Source organism: Ptychodera flava, unplaced genomic scaffold, assembly GCF_041260155.1.
Source record: "Ptychodera flava strain L36383 unplaced genomic scaffold, AS_Pfla_20210202 Scaffold_34__1_contigs__length_2629520_pilon, whole genome shotgun sequence".
NCBI lineage: Eukaryota > Metazoa > Hemichordata > Enteropneusta > Ptychoderidae > Ptychodera > Ptychodera flava.
Genome location: NW_027248356.1, coordinates 2,173,400 through 2,193,368, shown reverse-complemented (window position 1 = coordinate 2,193,368; position 19,969 = coordinate 2,173,400). Strand labels below are relative to the sequence as shown.

Sequence of the window (19,969 nt, the reverse complement as noted above, 5' to 3'; positions counted from 1 at the left end):
TGAATGTTTTCTTGTTTGTTTGTTTTTTGTTCATTTATTCCGTAAATTTTGTATTGACAGGGGGTCCATTTCACCGTAAATAAATTGTTGTTTTATTGGCAATGATTCGTGATTCGTGATTCTGTGAATAAATTCCTTAGTCTTATGTCTTTTTTCAAGCTCTGTCCAGTGTTTGAGATCTTCCCTTTCAATGCATGGTTTTGTATCATGGAGCTCCGTTTCTAGTTCCGTGCCTGTGTGTTGTGCTGGAAATAAGTTTGTTTGTTGTTATATATCTACTGTCTGTTCTGTGAGATCTGTTTTTTTCTGTGCACGTTGTTTAGTTTTATCATTGAGCTAGAGAACGGATTTTGTGTAATAGTCAGTGTTACGTAATTGCTGTTCACATCAATGTACGTAATCTTTTGTGATGACAATGATTATGCCACGATCTTTGAAAAGGCTTTTTTTGCAATTTGCCTTTTGTAAGCAAATTTATTTATGGAGACTGCGGACCCGACAAGTTCTGTTTCCTGTTGTAAAAGAGTATATCTGTATCCAGAAGTGCGAGATTAGTCGATCCAAGCAAGTTGATGAAGGGACTGTGCTCCAAGATAACTTTCAAGTTTATTTTTGCGTTTTCTGTTGTTCGAGGAGTACATCAGAGTACATTTTCATTTTGATTTGATAATTGAATTGGTGTTGTTGTGATATTGTCTCATCTGTTGACTGTATTTGTTGAAATTACAAAGAAGTTATTTTCTGTTTTGCGTTTATTTTGGTGTTGGAATAAATTCTGAGACTGACTTTTCTACGTGTATTGTATTTGTTTTTGGTGTTTCGATTTTATTATTTGTGTTTTAATCCGTTGTTGAGTTTTAGTTTCACATTTCTGTGTCTTTCCCAAAGTGTTTGTCTTTTCTGTCATTTTTATTGCTTTTAAGTGTTCTCGTTTTGAAGTGTGTCGTGGCCCTGAGAAGGACAGTTTGGTATGGGTTTTTACGCTTATTTAGCATGTTTGTGGTGGCGTTTTGCCTTGTTCATGTTTGTGTTTCTTTTTCAAGATTCAACGAACGCGGTAAGGAGGAGGTTAAGTCTTTTCCCCTCATTTGTGTCGCTGGTACCGTCTTTGCTTGGTTGGACTGGATTATATCGGTCTATTGGCATAATTTATTTGTGCCGATTAATGCAAATTAATGCTAATGGCCTTATCAGAGATTTAACAGATCCAGCGTACCGAGACACAGGGCAAGTCATTCTAGTATCGTTCGATAGTATCGATATAAGAGTGCCAAAATCGCCGAAAAATATCGGGTAAATGTCGGAAATTTCACAGATCCGGCATGCCGAGGCACAGGGCAAGTCATTCCAGTATCGTCTTTTATCGATATTAGAGTCCCCAAATCGCCGAAAAATATCGGGTAAATATCGGAAATTTCACAGATCCGGCGTGCCGAGGCACAAAGCAATTTATTCTGGTATCGTCTTGTATCGATATTAGAGTTTCCAAATCGCCGGTAAATATCGGCGATCTCATAGACGCGGCTTCCCATGGGACAACCACAGTTCATTCTAATATCATCTTGTATCGATATTAGTCCCGAAATCGTCGATATGTAAAACTTCGATACTAGATTGTAAATATCCGATATTTAAAAATCGTGCAAAGTCGCGCCTTCATGTACAGCTGCATGCTCACAGAAAAAGATGAACTCAATTAGAAAGTCAGGCCTGAATTGAAACAATTGTTCCAGGATATATCTGATAAAAATGTTCTAGCTTGTAGCAACAGTCTTGCAGAATCAAGAAAATACTATAAGTTTCCCCAGAAGAAAGTTTAAAATCCAAAGCTCAAATGTGACCCCGAGATAGTATACCTCCTATGTAATTGACCATTGCAATGGGCAAGGGTTAAGTTGAATGTCACGAAGTAGAGAAATGTGGCAGTAAGTAGGCATAGGAAAAATCTTTGCCGACGAAAAATTGTGAATTTTTGAGTGCCGAAAACAAAGACTGTCACTGCTACTGTTTACGACAAAAAACCAGATGTTTGACGTGGAGACGAATGTAAATAAAAGTATGCATACTGCCACAGTTCAAATGACCAAGGTGTGTTGAGATTATCTTAGTTCCACGAAGATCGCGTTCATTTGTGCAGATTAAGTAATGGTGCAAAATAATGCTAATGGCCTTATCAAACGTGTTGGCCCTTTGGTTGCCAAGGTGTGTTGAGATTATCTTTGTCCACAGCGATGACGTCCATTTGTGCTGATTAATGCAAAATTATGCTAATGCCTTGTCAAATGTGTTGCCGGCAAGGCTGGGCCGCCATCTCCCAGCTGAGTGCTCACACTAAAATATTGAATCATTTAGAAAATCGTCCTGAAGTGAATCGATTTTTCCATGACATATCGGATAACAACGATAATTATCGCTTTCTAAGTAGAGTTCAAAATTGAGTAATTAGCTGAAGTTTAGAAAGTTTGGTCTGTTTGTTTTCGCAAGTACTTTGTTGGTTTGTAGAAATATTCTGGTAGAACCAGGAAATTAATATCGGTTTGCGAGGGAGAACATTTTCATAAACAAAATCACTAGGACGTACATGTGACCGTGCCGTCCGTAACTGAGGTTAGAAAGACGTCATCTTATGTATCAAATGCCATCAAAATGAAATTTTTGTCTGTTCAACTGCTGTGGTAGAACCATGAAAATCATATCGGTCTCAAAGGGGAAAATTACACAACCCACACTGATCATAGAACCTAGCATGTGACCGTATTTATAGCTATCAAAGACCCATTGTACACCATTTCTGTTGTTATCTGTGTTTTCCCGAACGTATCAAGTTTAAGTGTGAGCTTGCAGGAGTAGTCTTGTAGAAACATGAAAATTATAGCATTTTCTCCTAGAGGAAAGCTTTAAAATCCAAAGCTAAAATATGACTTGAGAAGAGTACCTCGTACAATTTTGATCGTTGCCACAGTAAGAAATTGAATGTCATGAAGTAGAGAAATGTGGCAGTGACCAAAAAGTCTGTGATGAAGAAAATTGTGAATGGTTTTAGAAGGCGATTCAGGCCTGACTTTCTAAACTTCAGTTAATTTCTTAATTTGGAACACTATTTAGAAAGCGATAATTATCGTTTTTAACTGATATGTCACTGCAAAATTGTTTTCACTGCAAGTCCGGATTTTCTAAACTTCGGCTAACTTCTAAATTTAGAACGGTTTTTAGAAGCGATAATTATCTTGGTTTTTTTCTTTATCATTTCACCCCCAATGTGACAACGTTGATAAAGTTTATTCCTTCATAAGCCAGCGCACTTGTGGCTAATCTAATAAGAGTATTCCGTACGATGAAACAAATTTGAATTTACTGCACCGGCATCATTACATGTGATCATCCTTACATACTGCCATAGTTTTCAGGTAAGTTTGTGAATAGTAGGATAATATGAAATCAGTCCAGCTGTAGCAGTTCAGGGAAATTACTACAAACATGGTGGTAAAGAAAATGCTACAACTACTAGTTTCTATTTTGGTTAATTTAAAAAAAGAGCTATTTTGGTTAATTTAAAAAAAGAGCAGAAAAAGTCAAAAAATTCCGCAGACAATAGAATTTAGTGTTGGTGCGTAGTGGCACCATACCATGAATTTTCACTGCAGGTATAAGGGGCAAGGAACCTGTGCAGAAGATGTGTTAATGAGTCTCCACTCCCCCAGACTTACTCCACGTCTAGCTGTGGCCATATAGATATCAAACACAAGAAACTACAGAAAGTAACTTCAGCAGACTCTCGTGTTAGTGCTATGCTGTTGCTTAGATCGTGGCATGAACGCGTTCAGCCTCAGACTTGTCTTTGTCTGTGTGTAGGCCAGCAAGTAACCGCTGCAGAGTATTGCAAAGTGACAGGTGTCAGTTTACCACTGGCAATCCCCGAGAAGAAGTCACCAAAGCATCGAACAGGAGAGTGATGGTAGAAAACGTTTTAATCATCGAAATAGAATGTCAAAAGGAAGGTCTCGTATCTGTATAGCAATTTAAAGGATACTTGGAGTGACTGGGTCAAACAACTTAAAAGTCGACCTAACGTGAAAAGGTGATGAAATCGACAACATAGCCTTCAATCTCTGTTCAATTGTCATCAAATTTTCAAGTACAATATCGTCGAATATCGCAGTTCGACCAGATCTTTACAGATCTACATCTGGCATTGTCTAGTTTCGCCGGAGAGGTCAAGATCGACCGCCAATGTTCATTTCACAATAGAGGTAAAAAATACATCCTTGATTTCACTGACTCCAAGACTGAGGCATAAACTTACGTTGATGGTAGCATAATTTCTAGTATTTGAAATTGATGTAATCTGATATCACCGCATGAGGGATAGCATGTATGTGGATGAGCCTACCGATGTATGCACACACGTCTACCCTGAAAACACTTAGTAAAATAAAATGATTATGATAACAGAAACATGACTGTATGTGACTTTCAAAAACTCCATGGTGAACATGTACGCAAATAAAAGTGTTTTATTACAACAGGAAAGGTTCATCTACTCAATACTTTACCATGGTGATAAACAATGTATAAATCATGTGCTTCAACACAATGGGAAAACCATGTCTTTTGTCTTTGTACTATGCATGGGTGTAATTGTAATCAAAGCTGGTGCTTAGACCATACTATGTCTACTCGGAAAACGGAGTTAAAGATGAATGTTGTCCTCCATTATTATGAGCAAGTAATTAGATCAAAATAACCAATTTACGCGTGATTTTTACTGCAGTCGAAGGCTCAAAGTATTCACTACTGTTCTACACCCAGTCAAAGTTGGCACAACATTTCACCGTGCTTTATCCGCCACAACAGAGAACGTCAAAGCTGTCATTGGTTCCTTGTGTAACAGACGCACCTCTACCATTGTCTTCTAGCATACATTTATGATGGGGTAACGTGTATGTTTATCACCAGGGTAAGCTTACCGATGTATGCGCACATATGACTACCCTGAAAACACTATTAACATAAGATCATTTTGACAACAGAAACATGACTGTATGTGACTTTCAAAAACTCCATGGTGAACATGTACACAAATAAAAGTGTATTATTACTACAGGAAAGGTTCATCTACTCAATACTTTACCATGGTGATAAACAATGTATAAATCATGTGCTTCAACACAATGGGAAAACCATGTCTTTTGTCTTTGTACTATGCATGGGTGTAATTGTAATCAAAGCTGGTACTTAGACCATTCTATGTCTACTCGGAAAACGGAGTTAAAGATGAATGTTTTCCTCCATTATTATGAGCAAGAAATTAGATCAAAATAACCAATTTAAGCGTCATTTTACTGCAATCGAAGGCTCAAAGTATTCACTACTGTTCTACACCCAGTCAAAGTTGGCACAACATTTCACTGTGCTTTACCAGCCGCAACAGAGAACGTCAAAGCTGTCATTGGTTCCTTGTGTAACAGACGCACCTCTACCATTGTCTTCTAGCATACATTTATGATGGGGTAACGTGTATGTTTATCACCAGGGTAAGCTTACCGATGTATGCGCACATATGACTACCCTGAAAACACTATTAACATAAGATCATTTTGACAACAGAAACATGACTGTATGTGACTTTCAAAAACTCCATGGTGAACATGTACACAAATAAAAGTGTTTTATTACTACAGGAAAGGTTCATCTACTCAATACTTTACCATGGTGATAAACAATGTATAAATCATGTGCTTCAACACAATGGGAAAACCATGTCTTTTGTCTTTGTACTATGCATGGGTGTAATTGTAATCACAGCTGGTGCTTAGACTATCCTATGTCTACTCGGAAAACGGAGTTAAAGATGAATGTTTTCCTCCATTATTATGAGCAAGTAATTAGATCAAAATAACCAATTTACGCGTGATTTTTACTGCAGTCGAAGGCTCAAAGTATTCACTACTGTTCTACACCCAGTCAAAGTTGGCACAACATTTCACCGTGCTTTACCAGCCGCAACAGAGAACGTCAAAGCTGTCATTGGTTCCTTGTGTAACAGACGCACCTCTACCATTGTCTTCTAGCATACATTTATGATGGGGTAACGTGTATGTTTATCACCAGGGTAAGCTTACCGATGTATGCGCACATATGACTACCCTGAAAACACTATTAACATAAGATCATTTTGACAACAGAAACATGACTGTATGCGACTTTCAAAAACTCCATGGTGAACATGTACACAAATAAAAGTGTTTTCTTTTCAGGGTGATAAACAATGTATATATCACAAGCTTGTTCCCAAAAGTCTAAATCTTTTGTCTATAAATGCACACCAGTGATATCATATACAAAGGTGGGAATTTGCGTACTGTGTCCACATGGAAAAGGGGGTTGCAGTTGCATCTGCTGCTGCGTATTAATGAACACAAATTGCTGTAAAGTTGTTGCTTTCAGCATGAATTACACCAATGAGGAAGAATAGAGTAATTCACTGATATTCTAACCTAGTCAAAGTTTGCCCCCAAAATTTCACGGTGCTTTGCCCACCCCGGGATAGGAGATCAAATCGGTCATTTGGTACAGTGATTTCATGCATGAAATTCATTGTTTGTAAACAAGAATGCTGCACACGCGCAGTTCCGACAAACCCCTCCCTTTAAGAAAGATCTGTTGACTCTGAATCGATTGAGTCGGTAGGTGTCTATCATCATAAAACAATCATATAATTTGTATTATTGCAAAACGTAATTTTTGTGTGAACCGAAACCAATCAAGGGTACTTCCCTCAGAAAGGTGTGTAATTTACTCCTGGAGTCTTCAGGACAGAAAAGTCGAATATAAATATGCAATGTTCAATTTGTCTCAGCGCTGTCGGTATATGGTCTGGTTGACGTTAGAGACTGTTTGATGTCAGACTCTTCAACTTTGTTTCGAACATTATAACAGGGCAAGACGGAAAGCAGTCACCCAAGGTCGCAAAATAATCCCACCAGTTCACCACCCAGTATAGCTGCGATAATTGTAGCCTTGGGTGCATGCCGGGGGGGGGGGGGGGGGGGGGGCTTCTGTCGTGCGGCTAGTGCCTTGCCCATGTCGGTTGGTATAAGTAACGTCAAAGATGTTGTGGTGTTAAAATGGTGTGCCTGAAGGGCGTGCCGAAATTTAAAGATGTTATAAGATGGGGCGCCTAGAGGGGGTGCCAAAAACTTATGAAAAGACTTAAAGTAACTGTCCAGTCATTACGTTTTACTTCATATAATGTTAGCAAGTTTTTTCTCTTATTTTTTCTGTCATCGTTGGCTGGATTTGTTTATTAAAGGCAACCTAGCGAAATCTTTCTTTCCCGAAATCTTCTTAGCCCCCCACCCGAAATCAAATGGCCCGCCCCTAATTGTCTAGCGCACAGAGTTCACATCCGGGCATGGTACACATTATTGATAATATATTAACCGATTCTAAAGGAAGTATTTTAGCCTATGGCTAATGGCCATATGGTTAATGGCCTACGGCTTTTTGCCTTCGGAGTGTGGAGAAGGCAAAAAGAAATTGACGCGTCATCATCGACAGTTTAAATACGTACCATGTGTGTAGCGTAGGCTACAGTGGGACCGTGCGTAAGCCCACCAGTCCGGGGCCACCAGTCCACTGACAACATTTTTTCCTTGTCTGTGACGTCCAGGAATGTGTCCATGCAGCGCTATGTCTGCGATAACCACGATCCTTATCAGTGCAGTTTAAAAAGAGAACTATTTTCATGTAGAAGTCTTCGAAAAATGCAGAATCACAGTAGCTTGTTGTTTGTTTTTTTCCCTTGCTATCTCTCAGTGCATCTGGTACATGTATTATATTTACGGTAATTTCGCATCGCAGCGTGTAAAAGCGCCACCAACCAACGAATGTTGGCCATGACATAGGGATTCCACGATGCTGAAGTTAAACTCAGTTTCGGTTTCGAATTTGGTTTCGGATTCGAGTGACAGTCGATTTTGTTATACTGTGGAATACTTTATTTTCAGTATTTTTACTTGGAATATATGTTCGTTACTTTCGCTGGACCTTTTTCAGCTGAAATAAAATCCAATCGGACTAGACGAAGTGAAAATAAGATCACAGTGAAAAAATGAAAATCTGTTTTCAGCTAACATAAATTCATGTGAAAATAAAATAGTCCACAGTACTTTCGCATCCAAAGATAAATACTTGTCGTCAAGAACAAGTTTTTAATGGATTTTCTGTCGGCATATGTAGTATATATTTCACAGCATAAATTGTGTGCACATATTCACAATTAAAATGGTTAAAAAATAGACATTACAGAAAACTTCAATACATTTTAATTCGAAATTGAAAGGAAGTGTCGAGCAAGGAAAACATTTACAAAAACATTTATACTTTAATTTGTTTATATGTCACAATGTGTGTCACATGGTGTGATGCTTATGAGTTGTATTAATTTGTGGTTTTGATTGGTGTTGTTCTACATAGATTTCATTTTGAATGTATTATACAACTCCAAGACTAAACTATCAGTTAATATCTTGTGTAATAAATATTGCAATGAACGCTTTTCTTTGTATTGTGCGTCACGTACTACTGTTAGCTTGAATAGTCCAAACTACATAATGCCCATAATTGCTCATAAGTTGTAAATTTTGACTAATTTTCATGCAGTTTTGTCTGGTGTAATCATGCATTAAGGTTTTTGCACTACTGCCTAAAGTGTTTTGTTTTTTATATTGTATAAATTATGATTATGTGCGAAACATTTATGTCATGAAATACATGCTACATGTACAGTAAGGTGATCTCGTTGAAATATCTAAAATATAAAACTATTCTCAATTATTCGAATCCGAAACCGAATCCGAAACCGAGTCTAATTTCAGCATCGTGGGGATTCCCCAAAGTCATATGACTAACAGTGCTCAGTTATAGTATAGTGTTGTGACGGTTATGCACAATGCTGTTTATTTCCAGGTCTGTGCAACATATGTTATGCTATCATTCTTCAGTGTAACAGATACAAGTAATTCACACTTTGAAATTAGAGTGCCATGACAATGGACATCAGATTCGGCACAGTGTTGGAATATTGAAGTGCAGGTAGCCATCTGACTTGGTCTGGATCACCTCAGTAAACAATCAGGTTGGTCGCCATGTTGTTGGTTTGAAACTAGCTTCGTCTGCGGGATTAGATATAGCTCATGTGTTCCCCGATGTTGTTAGCGGGCATCCCATACAGTAGACATAATGTGTGATTTTTTTTGATCGGACTTTCGATGCAACGTTGATGAGATGTCAGTTTTCTGAATATGGCCTGTCGACAGACAAGTTCCGACGACAACACAATCGGTGCTCTACAGTTCAGCGTCTTCCCATCCAGCTATGGGTTAGCTGATCAGCTGTCTTTGCTGTTGGACGTCAAACATCCGCTTGGACGAGACTATCGCAGATTTCTCGAAGAACTTGGTCTCAAACCAGTAGACATCAATTTCCTCGCTGAACGATATCATCGCCCAACGCATGAAGCACTTGTTACAACATTAAATCTCACATCGCTGAAAGAAATCGTCGATGTTTTGGAAAGCATTGAGCGAAATGACTGTATTAGAGTCACCCGCAAAGCCATACTGGACCAGATTAAGCGGAAACAAAAAGAAAACCCCCTGGATAAAGTCATTACTAGGAAGGAGTTCAGTAAGTATGGCTTTTTTTTTAAATAACCGTATCTTAGCATAGAGAGCGTTATTTTCAAACCAGTTGAAGTATCGTCCTGTGGGCGTGGCCGCGTGCTGCAATTTTAAATTCGTGCCCCACAGTTTCGAAAATATTCCCACTTGATTGCGTTCATTTTGTCTTGGCTCCTTTATTTAATAAAGCCATGTTATTAGTATTCGCTGTCACACAATCAGTCACCTACTAAGATGTATTTCCGTCATTCTTGCATGTCATTTTAAACGCTTAATCTAAAACTGCGGAAAACTGAGGAAAAAATCTATTTTTGCATATTAATGAGAAAACAATGGCGTCTGTCGTTAACAGCCCTATTGTTAGACATGTACACAGTAAGTGAGGCTACCCACAATGCCCCTTGATTTGTCCACTCAGACATTTTTATGCTAAAGGCTTTTGCAATTTTATCAGTTTCTTAACGATTTTTAACTGAAAATTTAAGTTCAGGATTATTTGTTAAAACTATGTTCAAAAATTTTTGATTATGTTTAAAAGTCAAGAGTAAATTGAATGAGAAGTCCATGTTTGGAGGTGCTAAAAATTGCACAGTTGTCAAGATAAAGTTATCAGCAACTAAGATGGTCTCATCATGCCACCTGTGAGAAATGCAAATTTCCTTTGTTACGAACATTAAAAAAAATCAATACCCTTTCTTTTGCCAACACAGATGCTACTTATTCCCTTAGTTTCCTTGAAAATATTGCATATGGCTGTCAAAAATCTATGTCGACAAATTTACAAAATTGCTCACTCCTCCGCGGTAAAGGGGTTTATCTTCTCAATATTCACAGTGAGAAATCAGAAAATTATGATCATCAGAACTATGTTGCCAGAATTTTGAAATATGGACCGAATTGTTCTGTGTACAGAAGAAATTTGCTTCAGTTCAGTGAGTGATCTCCGTGTGTACATATCATGGAGAATTGTGGGTAGCCTTCACTTACTGTGATGTGTGTGGGAGTGTGTAAGGGCATCGGAAAATTTATTGCACGCTGTATCCTCGAACGGGAATATGAATTTGGTGGCGATACGGAGGAAGACTTTGGAAAACATTGATAGGTGCATACAGTTCCATTAGCTCGAGCTTCGGTATATTTTTCTGTATTTTTGTTCTGATTTTAAAATTCTTTTATAGTAACAAAATTTTCTTCGTAAATTTTTATTTTGGTAACACTTTAAATTTGCAGTTTATTGTTGACCGCTGATTTTTTGTCCAGACTACTATATATTTATTAACATACTGTACTACGGTAGAATACAATGTGTTGCAGTGAAAAAAATTGACATTGGAAAATGATGTCAATGGCAAACCGGGTTCATCAATGGATGGTGTTCATGAATGCACTGAGTGTGATCATAGTGGGTAGCGTAAACATCCGCCCTGAGGGTTGCTATACTATAGTCCAACGTATTGAAATTAAGTAAACAATAGCAACAAGAAACCTGGTCTAAGACGAAAACACCCCAACCCCACAACACCCACGAGGACAGACATTTATGCCATCCTCTATGGTACATGTGTCATCAACTTTTCCTCCATTTTGCCCCTTTCAAGCCAAGTACTTTGTGTATCCTGATGTCATTCCTTCAATTTCTTTTTAATTCTGTAGATGCTGATATCCAAACCATACTGTCTTGGGACAGTACAAAGTTACTCAGACCTCAGGTGCCAAGGCGAGTCTCTGCCATCGGTGAGTAAAACCTCATCATCTCATGGCATGCAGATTATACAAGTTTGGTACCAGAGAAACAAATTATGCAATATCTTTCCCAATATTTGATCCAAGCAAAAATTTAGTCACAATCCACTTCAGACTGCTTGACTTTTTACTCTTTACAAAGTACTTTCACACACGTTTGTCAATTGTTAAGGGGTTAAAAGGTTAAGAGTTATAATGCCACATTTTTTGTACTTAGTCATTTCATGCCATATTGAAAATTTTATTTGAAAACAAGATTATTTGAAGAGCTATTGAGATAGGTAGATATGACCGTATCACTCTTGTTTTAGTTGATTTACACCGGCTACCTGAGAAAGCTTGTATTCATTTCAAAATTTTATTGACGACTTTTAGGATTATCAGAGGTGTCGCCTCTTTACCTGACTGATTTAATTGACCTGTAAATGTGCCGACAACAGATCTGCGATCTTCTGAGAAATTGTGTGTAACAACTCCTTGCAGTTATTTTAATAAGTCCTACGGTCAGAGAGCTTTTCAGTATGTGCTCCTTTGCTGTGGCATGCACTGCCTTCAGAAAATTGTTGAGCCAGAAATTAAAATCTTTCCAAAGTATTTTGAAGACCTACCTTTTTACTAAATTTTACTTGTAATTGTGGTTTTCCTGGATTTTCTGTCTTTTTGTATCTTTTTAAATTGTTGTGTACAGCACACTGAGACCTTTGTGGAGTGTTTTTTTAAGAATTAAATATGATTATTATGATTATTATTATAATGCTGTTTTTGTGTTTTTTACAATTAGGAAGACAATCAGAGATATCTAGTTTGAGGATTATCTGTCTGCATCTGCATTTCATCCGGGAAGAATTTCGGCAATTCTTGATAGTGCATATCATCCGTAAACCTACAGATCTCGGCATCAAGTCAATGCTGCTGGCCCTGACCACAACACTGGCAAGACTGATTCTCTTGTTTCTGTTCGCCAATGATTTGATCCTGTCAATCAATGTTGTGCTTCCGCTGTGGAGTTCTGTGCATGAACTGTCGATCATAGAACACCTGACGGTTTTGATGCTTGTGCTCAGTGACTTGGTGCTGGCGCCGATGATTTGTGCCTTGCGAGATATCGTCACGGAAAAACATGTACGCCAGGTTATCCTTGAAAAGATGGAGAAGGAAAAGAATAAACAGAACAAGAAAGTAAGTAATGATTGAAATACCGGTAGCTCCAGTTGTCCTGGAGATCAAATACACAATGGTAAAACATAACCATGTGCACCAACAGGCATAGAAGTACATTATACTCATGGGTCTGTTTACAGCCCATTGCGTACACTTAATCTCTATCTAAGATTGTCTTGAAACAGCAGAACAATGCACGTCCATTTTATTTTGGAGCAGAATTGCAGTTTTAATCATCCCTGCATTGTAGTCTATTTATCGCTTTGCAGCAGTCGTACTGTTCATGCATAGTAGTCCATTAGTCTAATTATAGTCAAAATGTGAGTGTATATTGTCTGTTCACAGTTGTAATAATAATAATTAATATAATATAAGTATAATAATAGGTTCAATTTCTGTGAAAATTTCACCGTAAGGGTATTTTGGGTCGAAGAGACCAAATATGATATCGATTTCACTGTCCCATGTTTCGATGGTAACCATTTTAGGGGTTGAAAATGTCACGTTTTTCTAATATCCAATGAAAAGTTACTTTGATTGATATAAAAATTATCTAGCGGGGGAGTTCGGGTAAGAGAACACAAAAACCAGACTTATTTTAATGTTTTGAGTTGCCATGGTAACTATTCTGGAATTGAAAATGTTACTTTTTCCCTAATTCCTATTAAAGAACTATTGATTGATGTAAAAATTGATAATAAGGGTTTTTCTGGTTAGCACACCAAAAAAAATCACACTCATTTTAATGTGAGATGTTTCCATGGCAACCATTCAGGAGTAAAAATTACCAGTTTTTCAAAGATTCCATCTAAAATCCAGGAATCAACAGAATGTGTTATATCAAAGGGATATTTTGGGTTAGAAAGACCAAATATCCAGTGTAAAATCCAGTAATTAACAGAAATATTATACCAAAGGGTTATTTCGGGTTAGTTAGACAAAATATGATATCCATTTTTACTGCCCTGTGTTTCCATAGTAACCTATTTGCATTTTAAAATTTCAATGTTTTTCCTAAGTCCATTAAAAGTAATCCCAGTTACTGTGCAAATGTTCTCCTAAGTGTATTTATAACAGCATGAACTCCATGTTCATTTTTTGTTTTATGTTGCCATAGTAACCATTTCGGTAACCACAGTTTTTTTTATTTAAAACCATAGACCCTCGAGAGGTCTATGTTAAAACATAATTCACTGTTTTTTATTTATTTTATGGATTTCTAAGTAACAACTTTTAACATTTAAATTTGTTCTATAATAATAATAATAATAATAATTATAATGTCTTTGCCTTCATTCTAGAAAGAATAATAAAGATAATGTATATTGGGGCCATTTTGGTCAAAATTATGTTTTCCGTTATTAAATTTTAGTGTGTTAGAATTAATTTTACATAGACCAGAAATAATTTTTCAAGCATTTTTAATTGTGTTTCATGCAGTCATCCCAAATAAGTGTTATATAGTATATTACCAACTTATTATTTATTTATCGAATTAAGATTATGCCTTCAAATGTGCTGAAATTAATTCTACTAGTATCGAACCCAACCATCCTATCACCCATGTACCATTATATTTATCACAAGCAGTAACAGTAGCGCACAGTTTTTTTGTTTTTTTTTAAAACATAATTCACTGGTACTTATTTATTTTATGGATTTATAATTAACAACGTATAATAATGTTCATTTTATAATAATATTTTGATTTCTTTACCTCATTCCAGGAAGAATAATGAAGACAAATTATTTCTGATTGTTTAACTAAAGTAAAATTATGGCCATGTAGTGGTGCATTATTTTTTGTGTGACCTGGCGTGACCCCATAAACTCTATGATTCTGATGATTAGCTAGATCTCCCCTTTCCATGGTAGCAATGGCTAAATTTGAACATGATCCCTGTATACCTTTAAACATCTTTTTTAAACCCAGCAGGCCAAGACAAGTGGGAATATTTCAAGTTAAATGTTTCATGTTTAATATTGCCCAGGGCTCGAAATTATTTTTCCCCTGGTAGTCCACTTGGGCAACCATATTCTCAAGTTGGTAGCCCGGTGACACTGGCTGGTAGCCCATGCATATTTTAGATCAGGGGTATCTTTTTTCGTTAACCAGACAAGAAAGGGCTATTTTACAAGGTTCTGCCCATGAAGTGAATTTTCTAGTCTTTTGATGTGTATACTTGCACACCTTTAATGCCCAAGGAAACAGGTGTAATGGACGACAGTGGGACTCAAAAGTTTTGTGACCTATAACAACCCGTTTCACTCTCACAGTTGTATGCAAATTTTAAAAGTCGCCATGACAACATGACAACAATATGGCCTTTTCAGCACTGAGACATACTGTAGCAGGGCTAAAATAGACCATGGCCCTTCTGTTGGGAGGAGGCATAATTTCCGTGTCATTGTGATTGATACATTATTATCAAAATGCAACAAATATGCGTTTTTATTGGCCATCGTTTCCTGTGCCTGTCATTCAAGTACGTCAGTTCAGACATGGAAACTTTGTTGCAAAGTTCCACCGCACGGCCGGTCGTCTCCAGAACAAAGTCATACTATGGCAAATGTCTATGCCCAGCTGGTTTTGACTGCATTTATCTAGCTCGTCCAAAGTGACGGACGCATCTTTCAACCTTTCAGCTTGGTGAAAAACTCGTTTATTGATTCGCCAAAGGCCTGTGGACTCGCTTATTTTTGCACAAGTGCTACATGGACATTAAATTACGTCATTGTTATACAAGAGTTAGCATTCCAAAGTCTGTCACCCTGACTTTTTTCAAAGTTTGGAGAAGGCCGACATTTCCATCTGAATGATTGAACGACGTGAAACGCAAAATTCTGGCAATATGTACAGTAGAAATACTGTAAACCGTTGCTCCAGGCACGTATAAGCTTATACTCCACAAAATGGCCACAGGCGGCGTGAACTTTCTGAAAGGATTTCCTAAACGTCCTACCTTAGGGACTCACTTGTGATGTCCTGAAAAGTATTCTCTGCAGTAATTCCAGTTTCTGTCAACATGCAAAGCTCAACGACAAGATGATAGCACGAGACGTAGTGTACAGACTACACATTCACGCGCAGGTAAACTCAATTGCGCATGCTCATATCGGCAGACTACACAAGCAAACGAGTGTGCATGCGTGAAGGTATATTTGCAGCAAATACACTGGCATACACTCTCCACAGTCGCCGTGCCTTGTTTGTGCGCGCCCACGACTGCCACGATGGGCCTGCATTCGAACACCTCTTTTTCAGAATTCCCACAGCTTCAATGAACTGTTATTAGATTTCTATATAATACTTATAGCCCCTAAACTTGTAACAATAATAATAATAATAATAATAATAATAATAATAATAAAGTACATTTATAAAGTAGTGGTCAAGTTTTCATTGCATGGTAGTCTAATAGTGGTTGCCTTTCCATGGTGGACAAATTCTTTGTGCATAGTAGTTCCATTGTCCTTGCATAGTAGTCTCATTTTCCTTGCATTGATTGTCCTTGCATTGTAGTCTTATTGTCTCTGTATGGTAGTCCAAAAGCATCTGCATAGTAGTCCCATTGTCTTTGCATAGTAGTAAAATAGCCTCAGCGATGTAGCTGTCCCTGCATAGTAATCCCATTGTTCTTACATTGTAGTCCCATTGCCTTTTCATTGAAGTCCACTAGTCCCTGTATGGTGGTCCCATGGTCCCTACATGGTACTTCAACTGTTCATGCATGGAAGACCATTAGTGAAATGGTGGTAAATTGCAAATACCAGACACACAAACGTTCAGCATTTCATTTGACATGAAATAAAAAGTTATCAAATCTACCTCAACTTGTGGAAGGTATCTGCAAGTTTTTCAAGTATGGGGGGGGTCTTGTGTCTTGGTATGTTCCATCTTTGGAAAGAAGCAGACTAACACTATCATAACAATGACTGGTGTATCGAAATGTGTTAATAAGATTCTTCAATTACAGTTGTCATATTTACTTATTTTTGATGAAGTTTCCCTTTTCTTCCCAGAGGAGAGAGTTCATTGAAAAGCGATGCCAAGAGGAACTTGAAGAATTACAAGAAAAGGAAAAAAAACAGATGAAGAGGACCAGATCAACATATTTTTTTATCTTTCCAATTCAATTGGGAATTTAATTGTAGGTACCTGTATTTGTTTACCATATTATGATGTCATTGAGTTAAGCCAGAATAATAAGCTATACATTTGTTGTTTGGTTCTCCTGTTTCTGGACATGTTTGTCAGAATAGTTCTGATTATAATGCATTACATCACCTTGAATTCAGCCGATAGGTTCATTGTTCATAGTGACCATCTTGATTGTAAATACAAAAAAATAGAAGATTATTATCTGAAGGAACTCTACCGAGAAGAGCAAAATGAAAAGATTACACAAAAAAAAACTGTGAAACATCAGGTATCAACTAAACTGAAAAGTACAGCCTGTGGGAAAAGGCCAGGTCTTCCTGATAAGGCAAAAAAAATAAAATAAATTCTACTTTTTTGATAACATGCATTTCTCAGGGATACAAACCCTGAAGCTTTTAACAGTTCCATCATCAGATTGGATACTGATTGACGTGGATGATTGTTTGAATGTCATAGAAACTGAACTGGCTCAATCATAATGCTTTGACACAAGACAGTACTGTTAAAGCACAGTACGGTTTTCTGTAAATTAAATTACACAACAGTCTTTAGCTTGCCATCAGAACTTGAAATATATGAACGGTTTTCATGGTAGTTTCATTCACAACATCCTCAAACTCTCGTTATTCCCCAACTCTCAAAACAAAAGCAAGTGCACTTCACACTGAAGTTCACTATAGGGGTGCCAAAATGGACATTCGTTCTGCGGACTTCAAACATCGGCCAGCCACAATACTTGTACATTCAACTCGAATGAAGTGTATTTTACATCAAGAGAAAACCTTGGTAGTTTTCCACAAGAATTTGTCAGAAAAGTCTGTTTCTTATTTATAGCAGACAACAATGATCTTTCGACTCCCGTGATGGGATTTGTGAAACATAATACAGTACACGTTGTGCGTATCGCTCGCCACCATAATGTCTGTAATGTATGTGCAATGATAAATGACATCATAGGTTTTGCGCTAGTTCTCGCGTGATTTTCTCTCTATTTTATTGTTTTTTTCTTTTTCTTTTAATTTTTATACTTCCACATTTACATAGCTCTAAAGAGTCTTAGTTCAGTGAGTAAAAATGGGTAGGTTGGATTATCGCAATAGCACAATTTTTATTCCCTAAAAGAAACAGAATGTTTTAAGATGAGGGAATAAAAGTTGACATGCAGAATGCTTCTTCCTCTTCGCGGACTTGCATCAACTCAACAACAATTTGCAGAACAAGGTCTGCACCTCTACCGTGCGGCAGATCTCGTACAGCACGTGTCAATAAGAAATCTGAGATAAATTGAGGCTGCATCGTTCAAGGAGGCCTTACCCAATTTGTATCAGGAAACACTTTTGCACTTTTAAAATGTATTACCCTGATTTCTCAGTCTTGTTATCATCAAATGTAGAAAGAGAACAGCAAAGAATAAGGATAGGTGGAAATGTTGCCATGCCTACATCCAATTTTAAACAGATTAATTGATTACCATTATTTTCTTTCACATTCAAATATTTACATATCATTCATACACAGTACTAATCCACTGATCAGTTGTAACAAGTACCAGTAGGTACAAACTCATGTTTGTCAACATGTAATGGGGTAAGCAATATTTGTACAGTGAATATTTAAATATGATCATCTTTTGTCCAAATCATCTCATTTTATCAAATCAAATTGTGTACATTACAAGTATTCTAAATTATTAGTAACTTTGTCTCCAGCAGTTTTTCCCAAAGGTTGTATATGTGAACTATATTATACCGTAACGCCCAATTATCTGTGAATTGCTGCTTGTGCCTTTGGAATGTATTTTGATTGTTAATACTGATTCATTGTCTTGGTGTATCTATCTATTGATAGATATGCACCTTAGATTTTCCTTATAGACATTCCACAACGCTCCTCCCTCTGCCAAGCCCCACTTTCGCCCTCCGCCCAAACATGATATGTATGCCAAATTTAAGGTCATTTTCACCAATGCGTTCATCCACCCAAGCTTTACAGCCTGTTTTTTTAAACAGATATCCTCAATAATTTATTTTTGTACAAACTGAAATATTTATACTTCATATCAAAGTGCAAATCTATTTAAAGGGACAGTAGCTGTAACATTTGATATTCTTGTGCTGTAATGTAAAGTGTTAATATTGCAAGCAAAACCTGTTGGCAAATGAATTATGGTACATCCCCAAACAATACAATTGGACTTTACACATACAGGCTTTGTTGACAAATTATATTACTACTAGGCGTCTCAAAGTGATTTTGAGGGTAGAACAAGAGAGAGTATTTTGTAAACAAGACAAAAACTCAAGAAAGTATATCAAGAGTTACAGCTATTGGAGCTTTATTGACAAAAAGCAAAAATTTTTCAAAATACACAAATTAATGAATGAATGAATGAATGAATGAATGAATGAAATACTACTGATAAATACTGATTAATTTTCTTTGGTCCAATCATATAGGCTACAGGGAGGGAGGGAAGTCTTGTCTGTGACTGCGCAACTTTCTTGTTGCTAAGCATTGCCTCTACCCAGAAATAGGTGATGAATGTCAAGCAAATGCGAAGAAAATTCAGCATTTGATGCATGTTCATAGTTCATCAGTTTTGCAGCTTTCCCAATATACTTTGCTTGTATCATTTCACCTATATGAAGCTGCTTTAGCCATGGTCACCAGTTTCTGTACAGCTGTTATTTTATAATTTTGGACATGTACAAGGGGTGTTTGGATAAGTTGTGCACAACAGCAGACCTATTGTATGTGTCCCATATGCGCAGCCACAGACGAGATGACCCCCTCCTAGCACAATCAATGCAGATTCAACTATTGTTCAATACTACTGCTGCTCTACTTATTCTAACTTTTGTTGCTTCAAACTTTTGTACTTTCTCTTTCATGATACTTATGATATGTTCTATTTTATACCTTGAAAGTTACTCATACAGAAGTGAGACATTTTATTCCTTAATTGTAAATGCAATATGAAGTATTTTGTAAATATATGATAACTTCTTCTAACACAACGCACATACTTAATCTTTGAACTAAATATTAGTGAAATATATCTGTGACGTTGGCTTGACCATTTAATTTTTTTTTTTGCATTTATGACATCAAAACATGTACAAGTGAAACCAAATATTTTTTTACTTTTCATACATGGTCATTCTACTCCCTCCAAACCAACTCAGTGATTTTACAAGACATGAAATTAATGAATTTTGAA

General features: G+C 37.0%; 1 protein-coding gene across 2 annotated transcripts in view; it reads left to right on the top strand.

Annotated features, from left to right (window-relative positions):
* Positions 1-8,912: 8,912 nt before the first annotated feature.
* Positions 8,913-19,969, top strand: part of LOC139127628 (uncharacterized) — a 63,911-nt gene continuing 52,854 nt past the window's right edge. Inside the window, exons 1-4 of one of the 2 annotated variants that reach the window (XR_011551065.1) lie at positions 8,913-9,690; positions 11,337-11,417; positions 12,208-12,636; positions 16,611-18,865. Coding sequence is in view for 1 of the 2 variants with exons in the window: in XM_070693545.1 (XP_070549646.1) it covers positions 9,306-9,690; positions 11,337-11,417; positions 12,208-12,620 (879 nt within the window). In the remaining variant the exon portion in view is untranslated. Of the gene's footprint in view, positions 9,691-11,336; positions 11,418-12,207; positions 12,637-16,610; positions 18,953-19,969 lie in introns of those variants that run through there. The other variant, XM_070693545.1, reaches the window with a different exon arrangement.